Source organism: Hyperolius riggenbachi, chromosome 8 (assembly GCF_040937935.1).
Source record: "Hyperolius riggenbachi isolate aHypRig1 chromosome 8, aHypRig1.pri, whole genome shotgun sequence".
Lineage (NCBI taxonomy): Eukaryota > Metazoa > Chordata > Amphibia > Anura > Hyperoliidae > Hyperolius > Hyperolius riggenbachi.
Genome location: NC_090653.1, coordinates 106,542,800 through 106,560,272, shown reverse-complemented (window position 1 = coordinate 106,560,272; position 17,473 = coordinate 106,542,800). Strand labels below are relative to the sequence as shown.

The 17,473-nt window shown below is 48.4% G+C and overlaps 1 protein-coding gene across 1 annotated transcript in view; it reads right to left on the bottom strand.

Moving 5' to 3' along the window:
• The window catches only part of LOC137528284 (pinopsin-like), a 92,825-nt gene extending 76,969 nt beyond the window's left edge, over nt 1–15,856 (bottom strand). Inside the window, exon 1 of the mRNA XM_068249575.1 lies at nt 15,402–15,856. Coding sequence (XP_068105676.1) covers nt 15,402–15,816 — 415 coding nt within the window. The 5' untranslated portion in view covers nt 15,817–15,856. The remainder of the gene's footprint in view (nt 1–15,401) is intronic.
• Nucleotides 15,857–17,473: the final 1,617 nt, after the last annotated feature.

Here is a 17,473-nt window from a genome sequence, read left to right as displayed (position 1 = left end):
CCGAACCACGTGACCCGTTCGGCCAATCACAGCGCTAGCCGAACGTTCGGGGAACGTTCGGCCATGCGCTCTTAGTTCGGCCATATGGCCGAACGGTTTGGCCGAGCACCGTCAGGTGTTCGGCCGAACTCGAACATCACCCGAACAGGGTGATGTTCTGCAGAACCCGAACAGTGGCGAACACTGTTCGCCCAACACTAGTCCCCGCCTTCTGCCTCTCTTCTCTCCCCTCAAAATGCGGGGCAGTGGTCAGCGAGCAGGCGAGCGCGGAGAATACTCACTTTACTTCCGCGTATCAGCCTGGAACGCTCCGTCACCGTCACGTGCCTCTTCTGCACCTCCAATCATTGGAGGCACAGTAGAGGCACGTGACGGCGACACATGTTCCAGGCTGATACGCGGAAGTAACGTGAGTATTCCCCCTGCCTGCTTGCTGCCCGCTGCCCACATTTTGGGGGGGGGAAGAGGCAGAAGCAGAAGGAGGGGACCCAGGTGAGGGAGGGGGGAGATATGTCCCCCCCTCCCCACCGCTATCCCTGCTGTCACCCCTCCTTCTAGCTACACGGGGGGGGGGGGTACTATACTACCTAAACTGGGGGCCACTATACTGGGGGCAGCTAAACTGGGGGCCACTATACTACCTAAACTGGGGGCCACTATACTGGGGGCAGCTAAACTGGGGGCCACTATACTACCTAAACTGGGGGCAGCTAAACGGGGGGGGGGGAACAATACTACCTAAACTGGGGCCACTATACTGGGGGCAGCTAAACGGGGGGCCACTATACTACCTAAACTGGGGGCCACTATACTACCTAAACTGGGGGCCACTATACTGGGGCAGCTAAACGGGGGGCCACTATACTACCTAAACTGGGGCCACTATACTACCTAAACTGGAGGCCACTATACTACCTAAACTGGGGGCCACTATACTACCTAAACTGGGGGCCACTATACTACCTAAATTGAGGGTCACTATACTACTACCTAAACTGGGGGCCACTATACTACATAAACTGGGGGCCACTATACTACCTAAACTGGGGGCCACTATACTAGCTATACTGGGGCCACTATACTGGGGGCAGCTAAACGGGGGGCCACTATACTAGCTACACTGGGCCTGGGGGTCACTATACTAGCTATACTGGGGGCCACTATATTACCTATACTGGGGGGGAGGGGCACCATACCAGCTACAATGGAGGCTACACTGGGGGCAACTATACTATCTAAACTGTGGGCCACTATACTACCTATACTGGAGGGAAGCTGTACAGGGGCCACTATACTAGCTACACTGGGGGCAGCAACACTACCTACATTGGGGGCAGCAGCTATGCTACCTATTGTAACGATCCGCTCAGCTGCCTGCGCAGGCAGGCAGCCTTTTGATCATTATTTAGGTCTGCATGCTGCAGGACTCTGGAAAGTAGACCTTCTGTCAGTTTTGCAGCTTGTGCTTGCTGAGGAATTTGCATACGTTGTCATGCAAATTGCCTGGCCACATTCATTGGAGGCGTGTACTATAAGTAGTATGTGTGTCCCACAATGCTTCGCTGCTCATAGAGGTTTGTTCCTGCTGGACTCACCTGGAGTGTCAGCCACTGCTATCTTAGTATAGTTAATTCTTGGGGAGTGCTCCTTGCATTCCTAGTTAGTGCAGTCAGTTTGTGTATAATTTGTACTGCCTATTCTGTCTTGTCTTGTCTGTCGCGATTGCGCTGTCACCAGCGGCGGTTGATAGCGAATCGCTCTGTCTTGTTTGGATCTCACTAGCCTCTAGCGGTAGCGGCTGTGGATCCTTCTGATCTGAGTTCCTGGAGTGTAAGCTGGAGCAGCGGTTGCTACCGGCTACCTCATCTGATCTGTCTTGTTTAGATCGCACTAGCCGCTAGCGTTAGCGGCTGTGGATCTTTCTGATCTGTGTTCCTGCTTGGATCACACTTGCTCTGGCGGAAGAGCGGTGGATCCTTTCTGCCTAGTTCCTGTTTCTCGTTTGTCTGTCTTGTCTGTTACGGGCGCTTGCTGTAGGCTCGATGAGGTAACCGTTAAGCAAGCGTTCACGTTCTTTGTTTCGTGTTTGTCTGTTGATGGTTAGTTAGGCGTGCTTGTCTCTATTGTGCTTCTCACGTGGAGACCGCGCATAACCGCGTGCACTGTTGCGAATGAGTGCGGTGTTCGTGGTTAGCTAGCGTTTATTATTTTCCGTATATTCTCATTGTATTTGCTGTGCCTTTGCTACCCTCGTATTCTATTCTGATCTGCCTTGTGTCACGTCTGGCGATCGCACCTCTCGCGATCGCGTTCCTGTTTCGTATCTGCTGTTGCGCGGTCGCGGGGTGGCGACTAGATTGGCGCACACACATACAACCTATTCCTTTTGCTCAATCTCATTCGCAATCGCCTCTCTTGCGATTGCGTTCTGCGCTTCGTACAAATTCCTGTCTGGCATTTGTGGAGGTACAGAGGATTGGTTCCTCTGCACTCCCCAGCGCCATCTGCCGACAGGAATTTTCCCTCTACTGGTGCTTGCACCAAAAGCTGGGTTCTAGTATCTTGACACGCTTGTGGAGGACCTCCGCAGTGTCAGCGCACATCTTTGTGCGCTGAACACGGAGATATCCCACAATCGTTACACCTATCCTGGGGGCAACTATACTAGCTATATTGGGGCAACTATACTACCTTCACTGGGGGCAACTAGCTACCTATACTGGGGGCAACTGCTAGCTACCTATACTGGGGGCAGTGGCGGCACCGGGGGGGGGGGGTGCTTTGGGTGCTGAAGCACCCCCTAAAATTCTCCGAGCACCCCCCAGCGTAAACTGACTTTCGGCATCTAATAGATGCCGTGTCAGTTCACCGCATCAGCAGAGCAGGGCTATAGTAAAATGTCTGAAGCCCTGCTCTGGAGACTTTGGGAGTTTCAGTTGCTGGCTGCATAGGATCGTGGGAGCTGCGCACCAGACGGAGGCCGGAACAGGAGCTCTGCTGCAGGTGAGTAAATGTGTTTTTTTTTTTTATTTTTATTTATATTAGCAGCCAGGTGTAGCGTTTATGTTCTGGCCAGGTCTGCTACACGATTGAAGTGTTTTCTGGACTGGTCTGCCACACGTTTGCATGTATTTTCTGGTCAAATCTGCTACATGATTGCATGTATTTTCTGGTCAAATCTGCCGACATGATTGCATGTATTTTCTGGTCAAATCTGCCGACATGATTGCATGTATTTTCTGGTCAAATCTGCTGACATGATTGCATGTATTTTCTGGGCAAATCTGCCGACATGATTCCATGTATTTTTGGGGCAAATCTGCCGACATGATTGCATGTATTTTCCGGGCAAATCTGCCGACATGATTGCATGTATTTTCTGGGCAAATCTGCCGACATGATTGCATGTATTTTCTGGGCAAATCTGCCGACATGATTCCATGTATTTTCTGGGCAAATCTGCCGACATGATTGAACTTATTCTCTGGGCAAATCTGCCGACATGATTGAACTTATTCTCTGGGCAAATCTGCCGACATGATTGAATGTATTCTCTGGGCAAATCTGCACACATTACGTTTATTTTCTTGAGAAAACCTGCACAAGTATGTGAATTTTCTGGGGAAAGGGTCACCAAAACTTGGGTCCACTGTCTTTGCGTTGCACTTTTAAAGGGAACCCGAGGTGAGAATAATATTGAGGCTGCCATATTTATCTCCTTTTAAGCAATATCAGTTGCCTGGCTGTCGTGCTGGTCCTCTGCCTCTAATTCTTTCAACCATAGACCCTGAACAAGCATGCTTGCTTCTGGTGTGATTTAGTTCGCTACTGCAGCCAAGTAGATCAGCAGGGCAACTAGTATTGTTTAAAAGGAAATAAATATGGCAGCCTCCATATCACTCTCACCCGGGTTCACGTTAAATTACAGTTAGCTCCGCCCTCATCCGGTCATGGCCACGCCCATTTTTTCGCCGCATGTTATAGCGCCACCCATTTTTTGCCCCTTTACTTTTTTTTGGGGGGGGGGGGGGGGGCGGGGGGGTCATATAATACCCAGCACCGGGTGTCAAATGCCCTAGGTGCGCCACTGCTTCACTTACCTGGGGCCTCTGTCAGCCCCGTGCAGCCTTCCAGTCCTGCACCGGTCCTCCACGATACTCCCACCACCAGCTAGTTTCATTACCATACTTACGTCGACGGCACCTGCGCCCAGGGGTCTAGTCCTGGGAAAAGAGGTGAGTGGACTCACCTTAAAAACCCCTGCGCCGCGTGTAGCTGTTCTTCCAGCCGCGGGAGGGAGATCCTGTGTGCTGCTAGTCTGGTCTTGAGTAGACCAGACTAGCGGCAAGCAGAGCAGAGCTCCCTCCCGAGGCTGGAAGAACAGCGGTAAGTCCCCGCACACTGTCAGCCACCGACACTTAAAAATTCCAGAGGGGAGAGCGAGGAAGGGAGACCCCAAGGTGAGGGAAGGGGGGAGACGCCCCCCCTTCCCCACCGCTGTGCCCACCGCTCCCCTTTTCTGCCTCCCCTCCAAATGTTGTCCACCCTCTGAAGTAAGTAGGTGGACGTTTACGCAGGACTTGACCCCTGACTGCGCCTGTGCACCCTGCACTCCAGCGCACAATAGTGTCCTGCGCTAATAGCACAGGACGCTATTGCAGGCTGGAACGCGGAAAAAGTTACACGTGGCTCGGGGCGCACAGGCGCAGTTGCCATTCACTTACAAGTCGATGGTAATCAAACTAGCTGGCGTCGGGAGAACGGAAGGATTGTGGAGAACCAGCGTGGCTAGCAGAAGCCTTAGGTAAGTGAAACACTTTGTTTTAATAAGTTATTCAGTTCCGCTTTGAAAGACAACTGTAACAAGTGGGATATGAAGGCTTCCATATTTATTTCCTTTTACGCAATACCAGTTGTCTGGCAGCCCTGCTGGTCTTTTTGGTTGCAGCAGTGTCTGAATAACACCAGAAACATGCAGATAATCTTGTCAGATCTGACAATAATGTCAGAAACACCTGATCTGTATATCAGAGGCTCTGTGGCTAAAAAGTATTAGAGGCAGAGGATCAGCAGGATAGCCAGGCAACTAGTATTGCTAAGGCCCCGTTTACACTTAATCAGTTGGTACGTGTTTTTTTTTTCTTCTTCATAGCAGTGCATTGTGAAAAAGATTTCAGTTAAAACGCGTTAAAGAGAAACTCCGACCAAGAATTGAACTTTATCCCAATTGATACCCCCTTTTACATGAGAAATCTATTCCTTTTCACAAACAGACCATCAGGGGGCGCTGTATGGCTGATATTGTGGTGAAACCCCTCACACAAAGAAATTCTGAGTACGTACTGTTGGCAGTTTCCTGTCTGTGAACCCTGTAGCATTGTGGGAAATAGCTGTTTACAACTGACAAAACAGCAAGCAGCAGCTACATCACTTGCCAGCAGTAAAAATGTCACCATGTGATAAATGTCAGAAATCAGGGATTTCAAACATTTTACAATGGGCAAACACTGACTAAATCATTTATACATAATTATTGTAAAAATGAAGCACTTTTTTATTACATTATTTTCACTGGAGTTCCTGAAAGGTGCCATAGGAAAACATGAGCATTACTTTGAAAATCAGTTGTCCTTTCAGTTATAACTAAGAGCAACTGATTAAGTGTAAACGGGGCCTTAAAAGAAAATGCACGTGGCAGTCTTCATATCCCTCTCATTACAGTTGACAGTTTACAGGGGAAAGAGAAGTAAGGAGAGATCATTCATGAGATAAGCTTGGTGAATCGTACCTTTAGGCCAGGTTCACAGGGCTCAGTTGCATTGCAGAAAAATTCTGCACGTTGACTTACTGCCCATATAATTCTATGAGTCTGTTCACAGTAATGGATTGCGTTATTCTAACTCGCTGCATGCAGGCTTTGCATTAAAGTTTATGTCCAGTCTCAACTGCAGTTCACACACATTTTAACGCATGTGTTATGCAACTGACCACTGTGAATCCAGCCTTAAAGCGGACCTCTCTGCTCTAAAAGATAAGCAACAGCATAATGACCTTTAACTAGTAGCCGACCGCGTCACGCCGATGGGCGTAAAGTCCTGGGGCTTTGTTTTGAAGGAGATTGCACGCAGGCTGTTTGTATCCATACTGTAGTACCAACCTACTGCTATCTACTAGGTTTGTAATGAAACACATTCAAAGCTCTGCCCATAGAAACCCACTATTATACAGAAGTGTAAATATGTATTTTTTCCTCTCTTACACAGCAGGCATTTATGTCAGAATACTGAACAGCGCTATGCTCTTCTGGAGTTATTTTTCTACAGCTGTAGACTAACAAACCCCATGGTTTTCCCCACCTTCACAAATTAGAGGAAAAAAAGACTGTGTACGTTTATGAATCTGTCCCAAATGATGCTGAAGAAGTGATACGTTTTACTCAAAATAATAGATACTGTGATCAGGCAAGAAACAACGTAACTTGTTTGTGGACTATTTACAGATGCGAAGTGTGATCTCAGTAATAGCACTACTATAAAATAAATATTTCTCTTTAATATTCAGAAGTTATTCACATGAGCAGCCCGTAGCCAGTGCCTGTGAATTTCACATTGCCACCTCAACTCTAGTGTTTCCAAGCAAGGGGCACCCCATGGGAGTCCAGCTGTGTATAAATCACTGTCCCACCATGACATAAGACAGTCAGGTAGCGCAGTAGAGTACCAGTACAGAAAATACCAAAAGTCTTAAAGTGAACCTAAAGTCAAGGTAAAAAAATGAGATTTACTCACCTGGGGCTTCCCTCAGCCCCCTGCAGCCGATCGGTGCCCTCGGACCTGCCGGCGAACACTTCCGGTTTGGCCGTCACCGGCCGACAGGAATGGGACCGCAAGTGATTTCTTTGCGTTCCCAGCCTGTATATCGCCCCCTTTGCTGCTATTGGAGGCCAGGAGGCCGCAATAGCAGCATAGAGGGCGATATACAGGCTGGGAACGCGAAGAATCACTCGCGTTCCCATGCCTGTCGGCCGGTGACGGCCAAACCGGAAGTGTTCGCCGGCGGGTCCTGGACCATCGGAGCGGAGCTGCGAGGGCACCGATCGGCTGCAGGGGGCTGAGGGAAGCCCCAGGTGAGTAAATCTCATTTTTTGCCCTTGACTTTAGGTTCACTTTAAGGCTTGCAATCCACAACACAGTATCACAGTAAAAAAATTCTAAAAAAACGTTTTCACCAATCAGATAGGGGATACGCAGGCTCCACAAGAACACATTCTTCAATTAAAAATCCAGATAAAAAGTCGCGATCACAATCCACATATCCTGCTTGTCCACAAAAGAGGTATAGGATTTCCCTGTAAAACAAACTTTACATAGCGCAAAAGGTGGATCAGCGCAACACCAGGCCGCCTCCAAATGGCCTCCATCAGAGATGCGCTGAGCCCCCCCAGGAACTACAAACGCACCTTGAACCCAAACAGAAGCTCTGCATATACACCAAAAGCATAGCTGTTAAGTGGGAGCAGCTGACCAAAAACGAATTACATTAGTACATAGCAAGGAAATGAGCAGCGCTACTTAAAAACAGACTAGTGCCTACCTGCAAAAGAGTGCAAGCCCCACTTGTGGGGTCGAATACACACCGAGCATACACATGACCTGTCTACCACTAGAGGAGGATGTTGGTTTCCATTAACAGCTTGCATGCAACCTATTAAGTACTCGTCCCTCCCACTGCGAAGAAGTCAATCCTCCATGGGAGGGGCCTAACACTACCTAAATCCTAACCTATGTATATGCATAGCCTGGGTGCGGCTACTCAAATAAAATCGAAAATTGAAAATTGCGCAAAAGGTCGATCAGCGCAACACCAGGCCGCCTCCTGCATGCAAGCTGTTAATGTAAACCAACATCCTCCTCTAGTGGTAGACAGGTCATGTGTATGCTCGGTGTGTATTCGACCCCACAAGTGGGGCTTGCACTCTTTTGCAGGTAGGCACTAGTCTGTTTTTAAGTAGCGCTGCTCATTTCCTTGCTATGTACTAATGTAATTCGTTTTTGGTCAGCTGCTCCCACTTAACAGCCATGCTTTTGGTGTATATGCAGAGCTTCTGTTTGGGTTCAAGGTGCGTTTGTAGTTCCTGGGGGCGCTCAGCGCATCTCTGATGGAGGCCATTCGGAGGCGGCCTGGTGTTGCGCTGATCCACCTTTTGCGCAATTTTCAATTTTATTTGATTAGCCGCACCCAGGCTATGCATATACATAGGTTAGGATTTAGTTAGTGTTAGGCCCCTCCCATGGAGGATTGACTTCTTCGCAGTGGGAGAGACGAGTACTTAATAGGTTGCATGCAAGCTGTTAATGGAAACGAACTTTACATAGCACAGTACTGTAAAATTTGGACCACCCGTAGTGTACTCCAAAAAATAAGTGTATAGAGCTTCCACCAAGGCTGTTTAAATACTTCTGGGGGACACTATGCCCCCATAGTGGGTCACACTCACTGTGTTTCCCTCTTGATTTTAAGTGTATCAGCCCTCCAAACACCTGGGCAAAGCAATCCTTGAATCAAAAATCCAGATAAAACCTAGAAGAATAACTTTACATAGCGCAAAACTGCATATATGAAGCACCCAGTGATCACTCAAAGAAGTAGTGAAAAAAAGGGGCCTCCACCAGGAAACACTCAATATTTGGGGGTCTTATGCCCCCCTAGTGGGTCACACTCACTTCTTGTGTATATTGCATATAAGCCCTCTAAGACACCTGGGCAGCACAATCTTTAAAAGCAAGCCCTTAAAAGATACAAAGTGGACTCCGCATAGTGTAAGACCTTAGACAGTTTATTCTAAAATCTGCATATATACTGCGTACCAAATAAAAATGGAACAAATGCTTATCTGATGTGCGTGAGCACCGCCGCGGTTGGATCCCACTGCACGCCTCAGTCCCCGCTGCTCAAACTTCCTGGTGCGTCCCACGTGACTCCTGGCTCCGCCCTACGCGTTTCATCATGTGACTCATCAGGAGCACCTGATAAGATAAGTTTCACTTATCTGGGTTTTCTGCCAGCCTCCTGCAGCTACCCTGTGCCCGTGCCATTACCAAACGATCCTCCGTTCCTCCGCCGCGGCTCAGTTTCCCTTTCTTTAGTCGCTGTCCACTGCGCCTGCCCAGCCCCAAGGCCATGTCCTCGTTCACACTCCTGTTGCCAGCGCAGACACAGTAGAGATTTTTTCGAACTGCACAGGGCGCTTCCGCGCTTTTTATTTAGGTACTTCAGGTCCACTTTAAAGGGGAACTGAACTCAGAACTTCCTCTCTACTCTAGAAGATAAGCAACAGCATAATAACCTTTCAAGAAAAACATTACTTTATTACAGTTGATACAAATACTGCAATAAATCTGAAGTGTGTCCACTTCCTGCTTTCATGGAACCAGACATAGGCTTCAATTCATCAAAGGGTGTTCGATAACAAAATCCCAGTCCTTAAAATACCGCATTCGGTATTTTACACTTCACTGTGCTAATTCATCAATATTTTCACACATGTGGTAGATGTTCGGTAAGTTACCGAAGAGGTCCGTGCAGTGAGGGCATTACAATAGGAAAGAGGCAGCACCGACATCCCTATACATGTGCCTTTTATATTTGTTGTGCTGCCTCTGCTCTTGCTAAATCTGTCTCATTAGTCTTAAGTTTCTATTTACTTGCCACAGCTTAGATGAACTGCTGAGAAACATTACACATTCCCTGCTTAGGTAATTTTGCCACGAGCTCCCACTTGCATCCCTGCATATTTAAACAGGCACTCAAGGGGTTACACTACCGAAGGGTGCCTAGAAAAGAAGGGTGCCTGGAAAATAACTTTAATTCTTTTCTCTCCCCTGGCTGCCTGGGGGGGTCTGTTCCACCCGAGAAGCCTGGCCAACCTATCAGCAGCACTTGCAGGGGACAGGGGAGGTTTCTACGGTCCTGTCACAATGCTGTGAGCTTGATGAATTAACATTTGCTGACATTTTACTGACATGTGTTGAGGTAATCACTTAACAAGTGGGTAATTTATCTCTCTGCACAGGAATGTCTGCTTCTCATGCGGTAACTGCTTTGATGAATTAACATTTTACTAAGTGCTCCGTAAAGTCAGCTGTTTTCAGCATTACCGAATGCGGTAATGCTTGATGAATTGAAGCCATAGGGCTTGATTCTCTAAAGCATGATAACTGCTATCACAGCAGTTATCACACGATCTTCTGTGCGCAGAGCTTTTCATGTGAAGTTAGCCTCCCTGGCGGTATGGACGAGCTGAGTTCGTCCAGCAAAAACTTGCAAAAAACGTTAATGACGAGCTGAGCTCGTCCATGCCGACAGGGAGATTTCCTGTTTCTCTGCCCCGCCGGCTGCATTTTTTTCTTATCAGAGGGATTCCCCAGGATGGCTGGATGCCTGACTGCACGCTGTGGGTAGCGATCTGTGCTACCCACAGCGTGCAGAACAAGCATCCAGCCACCCTAGGGAATCCCTGGGCAGCCAGCGGGGCAGAGAATGTGCGGGGGATCCCCCTTGTATGTGGAGGCTGTGCTGGCGGGGGATCCCCCTCTGTGCGGGCGGGGGGAACCCCTTTATATGGTGGCTGTTGCGGGCAGGGGATCCCCCTCTGTGCGGGCGGGGGGATCCCCCTTCTATTGTGGCTGTTGCGGGCGGCCTATCCCCCTCCTCCCCCTCCCTCCCGATGTCCCCCCTCCCGATCTCCTCCCCCCCCCCTCTCTAAGCCCATTGAGTAAATAGATTTACTCACCGAGGGCTTTCTCCAGCGACGGCAGCAGCACTTCCTCCTCCATCTCCGAAGTCCCGGTCTCTGTACAGTTACATTACGAGGCTTGGTGACGTCACCAAGTCTCGTAATGTAACTGTACAGAGAACAAAACTTCGGAGATGGAGGAGGAAGTGCTGCTGCCGTCGCTGGAGAAAGCCCTCGGTGAGTAAATCTATTTACTCAATGGGCTTAGAGAGGGGGGGGGGGAGGATATCGGGAGGGGGGACATCGGGAGGGAGGGGGAGGAGGGGGATAGGCCGCCCGCAACAGCCACAATAGAAGGGGGATCCCCCCACCCGCACAGAGGGGGATCCCCCTGCCCGCAAAAGCCACAATAGAAGGGGGATCCCCCCACCCGCACAGAGGGGGATCCCCCCCGCCCACAAAAGCCACAATAGAAGGAGGATCCCCCCACCCGCACAGAGGGGGATCCCCCCGCCCGCAAAAGCCACAATAGAAGGGGGATCCCCCCGCCTGCACAGAGGGGGATCCCCTGCCCGCAACAGCCACCATATGAAGGGGTTCCCCCCGCCCGCACAGAGGGGGATCCCCCACCAGCACAGCCTCCACATACAAGGGGGATCCCCTGCACATTCTCTGCCCCGCTGGCTGCCCAGGGATTCCCTAGGGTGGCTGGATGCTTGTTCTGCACGCTGTGGGTAGCACAGATCGCTACCCACAGCGTGCTGGGGGGGGGGGGGGAGGATCGGGAGGGGGACATCTGGCTACCTATAAATCTGGCTAAACACCTGGCTCACTATATACCTGGCTAAACATCTGGCTCGCTATATACCTGGCTAAACACCTGGCTCACTATATACCTGGCTAAACATCTGGCTCGCTATATACCTGGCTAAACACCTGGCTCACTATATACCTGGCTAACTATACTTGGCTAACTATACCTGGCTGCACATCTGGCTAACTATACCTGGCTGCACATCTTCTACCTATACATCTTAGTCTTATACTCACCATTGGCATGCATATCCCTCGTCGCGTACCTCTGATAGCTTCCCCAGTGTCTTCTTCCATGTCCCTTGGCGGATTTTGCTTCTTCCTCAGCGATCACATGTCCCCCGTTGATCGGCGTTGATGACACCAGGGTCACACAGCGTCATCAACATCTTGCAGAAAACACTTTTTTTTTTTTAAATTGAATTCAATACAATAATCTGTATTAAATTTAATATTACAAAAAAATTGGTTGCAAAAAAAAAATGGTTGCAAATTATTGGAAATTAATTGAAACACTTTTTGCACGGAAATCCTGGGGAAACTGAACGCCAGGGTGGTTAATGCACGTGATAAGCAGAGGTTTGTGCGCAGAAGATCACGGGATAACTGCTGCGATAGCAGTTATCACGCTTTAGAGATTCAAGCCCATAGTGTTAACTTCTCATATTTACAAATTAGCTGCTCTGTCGAGGCAGCCAGCTGACACAGCTGAGATATCATATTACACTAGTGATTAGTAACAGATTAGGGGGAATTAGACAGGCTAAACTCTCTAAATACATGCAGGGTGCATTTCTTACTGTTTTCCCGCAGTCCTGTGCAAGAGTTCAGGTCCACTTTAAGCTGGGCAGCTAGGATGTTGAGCTGCCATGGGACTGTGGTGCCGCTGGAAGGCATGCCTGGCAGGGGGACTGGAGTTTAGCAGGAGGACCACTTGGGGGCAGAAAACGCTCCTATGCCACTTGAGGAAAGAAGAAGTTATATTGATAGGGCTGCACCACACCACCCAGCAATGCAGCAGTGGTACTGATCTGCGCGTGTTACTCAGCACTGCTTCCATTGTGAAGGAATCCTAACAATATGATTGTCTGTCTATAAACAAAGTTAAGCAATACATTAAACACTTTTTACCTAAAACTTTGTGTGATCATTTTGGCTGACAGTTTGATAACAGTGATAGTACAGATAGCACTGGCATAACAATAGGGCCTGCAGCCCCTGCTCCCGCTGGGGGCCCCGGGCCTGCTCGGGGCCATTTTGGGGGGCTGGAGGGGTGGCAGCATGAGGGGAAAGCCTTGGCCACAGTCGGCGGGGAGAGGCGAAGTTCCCCCCTCTTCCTCACCTCGGGGCTCTCCCCTCTGCGCTCCCCTGCAGCTTAAGTTACAGTGTGGGCAGCAGGCAGTGGCGGGCAGATACATACCTTCCATGCGTTCCACCGCATACTCCTCGCTCTAGCGTCTGTTGTCACTTCCGGAAGTGACGTCAGACGCTAGAGCGAGGAGTATGCGGTGGAAGGCACGGAAGGTATGTATCTGCCCGCCGCTGCCCACACTATAACTTAAGCTGCAGGGGGGCGCAGAGGGGAGAGCCCCGAGGTGAGGGAGAGGGGGGAACTTCCCCTCTCCCTGCCGACTGTGGCCAAGGCTTTCCCCTCATGCTGCCACCCCTCCAGCCCCCACAAAACGGCCCCGAGCTGGCCCCAGGGAGGGGGGGCGCTCTGAAATTCTGCAGGGGGGTCCGGGGGGGGGGGGGCCTAGTTACGCCCCTGACAGATAGACATGCTACTTGGCTCTCTGATGTGTACCTTATGTCCTATGGAGAGGGGAGGAAGATGGAGAAGAAGGAAATACCTTGCCGGTAGCCTCAGAGAAAAACTCCTAACACTAACCTACCACTATCTACACCTAACACTAACTACCCCCCACTCACTTCTAACACTACCCTACCACCATCAACACCTAACACTAACTACTCCCACTCACTCCTATCCTACCACTATCTACACCTAACACTAACTACCCACCACTTACTCCTAACACTAACCTACCACTATCTACACCTAACACTAATTACCCACACCTTACTCCTAACACTTACCCCACTAATTAACCGACCAAGCCAGGCTAGTAATTAAAAAGCTCAGAGTTCAGCTACAGTATAACCAAACTCTGATGCACTACTGCTCCCAGCGAGCAGATACTCGCTATCACACCCCCGCCACTGTTCCTACAGAGTTCCGCCACACAGTAGTGGAACTCTTCTGCCACTATTTTGCATGGGTGCCTCAGTGTGTGCTTTGACATCGGCTAAAGGAATCACACACTGGATCTTTAGGGTCAGCAATGCCCGAGTGTTGACAACGCATTGTTCTCCTCCTCCACCCCCCTCTATAGCAGCAGAAACGGCCAATAACTTCTAGCAACACATCTGTACAGCACTCAGCCTCGAACTATTTTCAGAGAGATCAAGTTCCAATTCCAGAGAGAGAAAGTAGTTACGGCCAGAAGGCATTTCCTGAACAGCAGTTTATCTGCCACAATAGTGAGATACCAGCAAGCCTCCCTACTCACTTGCACACTAAATAAGGGGGAGGTTATGTTTAGGCATCAGGAAAGAGTTAATGTTTTGGGGGGAGGTAGGGTTAGGCATCAGGAAAGAGTTAATGTTTTGGGGGAAGGTAGGGTTAGGCACCAGGAAAGAGTTAATGTTTTGGGGGGAGGTAAGGTTAGGCGTCAGGAAAGAGTTAATGTTTTGGGGGAGGTCGGGTTAGGCATCAGGAAAGAGTTCATGTTTTGGGGGAGGTCGGGTTAGGCATCAGGAAAGAGTTAATGTTTTTGGGGGAGGTCGGGTTAGGCATCAGGAAAGAGTTGATGTTTTGGGGGAGGTAGGGTTAGGCATCAGGAAAGAGTTGATGTTTTGAGGGGAGGTAGGGTTAGGCATCAGGGAAGAGTTGTCAGAACTGGAAGGGGATCACTGTAAGAAGAAAGTAGTGAGCTTGTGAGAGGAACTGACAGTGAGGTTAGTATGTAATATTTATTTGCAGCTATGTCATGTTTTTATTTTAAATAATTTTACTCGCTTCAGGTTCCCTTTAAAGGGGAAAGTTAGGGATAGGCATTAACAAGATGTCAATGTTAGGGGAGGTTGGATGTCAAGAACGCAACAAATTAAGTGGTTCACACATAAAAAGGTGTCCAGTCCTGTCCTGTCAGTTTTTGATAGCTGGCATCAGTTGTGTTCACACATAAATCTGTACATATCCATTACGGTCCTGTCCAGTCAGTTTTTGATAGCTGGCATCAGTTTTGTTTGTGTTTCTTCTATGTATGTATTCACACTAAAATCTGTACATTTCCATTCCAGTCCAGTCCAGTCCTGTCAGTTTTGCATCAGTTTTCTATGGGTGTGCTCACACATAAAAAGTGTACAGTTCCACTCCAGTCAGTTAAAACTGATAGAAATTTGATGCAAAACTGGACTGGACAGGACAGGACTGGACTCGAATCTTACAGATTTATGTGTGAACCAAACCTCACAGACATCTGAAAAATACACCACCCAATAAATATATATAAATCATAATAAACCTATAGAAGTCTCACAAAATCTATGCAGGTGACACAGACCTAGGTTTTACTTTAGGGGCACAAGATTAAAAAAAAAATAAAGTGTAAATAAAAGAATACATTATGTAAGCAAAAAACAAAACAAAACAAACAAAAACAACATTTTTACGTTTTAAATATCCACTGAAACTGAAACGTGAACAAACACTGCTTACTGTGCTGGTACTGCACTTTGTATGCATGCTGCCAATAGTTATACAGCCAACAATCCCTATGCAGTAACTCACCGAAGAGAGAGTTGCAGAAGCCGTACCACTTGCAGCCGTGCTGCCCGATGAGCCACCCGCCAGCCACACTGGCAGCGAAGCTGAACGGAGTGCCGAACACGCACACCAGCAGGTCGCTGACGCTGATGTTCAGCAGGATCATGTTAATGGGAGTCCTCACCGACTCAAACTTGACAAAGATGAGCAGCACTACGGAGTTGTAGATGGAGCCCTGCACCAGGATAAAGCCCAGGCACACCGCCACCAGATTGTGAGCTGTCCTGCTCAGCCCAGTCCCGCCTGCTGTCACTATGCTGTCTCCCAGGCTGATGTTCAAAACTCCACTGTCATTCTGCATCTCCAGGACAAGCACCATCTCTGCCACCAGCAGCCTCGTGTCCATCAGCAGCACCTGAACTGCAACTTCCCACCACATGCCACTGCCAGCCAGGATAGGGGCTACTGCACATCTTATATTGTGCTGCCAGCAATGCTTGGGAGAAGGCTATAGAACTCCCCCCTTTGAGCAGGATTTGCCTATAGGAGCACATGACGCCGGAAGGTGGGAGATGAGGGAAACTATATGCTGAGAGCTGTACTGTTGCTGGACAAGGAAAGTCAGGGTCATCTTGCTGGTGGGAAGAGTTGTAGAGAGGGATTTCATGTGGCCTGACAGGAATGATTTCTCAGTTAATAAAACTTGTCATAGTGCCCTCAGGATATGTTCTAGCCCTGTTTGTGTTATAATAAAACACAGTGATGACAGGTATAGCTGCTCCCATGCATCCATTGCCTATTAACTTTAGTAACTTGTGTAATGAAACTGCAATTTGCACACAGGTGTCATAATTATTATTATTATTACATAACATTATATTTGGTGGAGTCCAGTCCAGTAGTTTGTAATTTGGTATAGTGACTGAAACCTACTCATTTAACCTTTAGACTGATAGTATATTTTGTAATAAAAAATAAAACAAAAACCTACATGCCAGTATCAGCTATGTTTGTACAGTACTGTGTTTATTAAGTGTCTTGGCCAAATCTAAAGACAAAAAAAGACAAAGACAAACACTTATATAGCGCTTTTCTCCTGGCGGACTCAAAGCACTAGAGCTGCAGCCACTAGGACGCGCTCTATAGGCAGTAGCGGTGTTAGGGAGACTTGCCTAAGGTCTCCTGCTGAATAGGTGCTGGCTTACTGAACAGGCAGTTCGAACCCTGGTCTCCAGTGTCAGAGGCAGAGCCCTTAACCAGTACACCATCCAGCATCTGCCAGCATCTATATGTGCCAAAGTCCACATTAGTCAGCAGGGATTTGCCTTTGAGGCAAAAATACATTTTAGATCATTATTATTTACTGTATATATTGCCAACATCTTCCGCAGCGCAGAATATCCCTCAGAGGGGCTCACAATCTAATGGCTACTAATTTTTATGTATAGTGTAGTGTAGTCTAGGGCCAATTTAGGAGGAAGCCAATTATCTGTATGTTTTTGGGATGTGTGAGGAAACTGGAGTGCCCAGAGAAAACCCACACAGACATGGGGAGAACATACAAACTCCTTGCAGATAGTGCCCGGGCTGGGATTCAAACCAGGGACCCAGCGCTGCAAGGTGAGACCGCTAACCACTACGTCACTGTGCTGCCCACATCGATAGCAATGCTAATTATAATGATGCAGAATTATACTAATTATGATAAAATATCAGGGACACAGAAATACAGGATCATAAAAAACGCTTATAGATGTGTGCTGCAGGTGGAGGTATTTTTGTACTAAATCGCCTTCACGCAAGGAACACACTTGCTAGATTTGTGCACGTTTTGCCCCGGAAGGCAAATATGTGTTTAAATTGCTCTTCTTTCTTTACAATTACAATGTATTCCGCTGGATACAAAAATCGCAAAACAAATGCAAAAATTGTGATCGCAAATGGGAACGCGCTGTGATGGATACTCGAGAATTGTGGGGGGGAAAAAAGGCCCCTACAAGTGTGTTTCTGCCTCAGACATCCATGGCATATAGATGCAGAAACGCCTATAGTTTTCTTCGGCAGTCTAAGGGTTAACAACACACTCCCAATCCTTA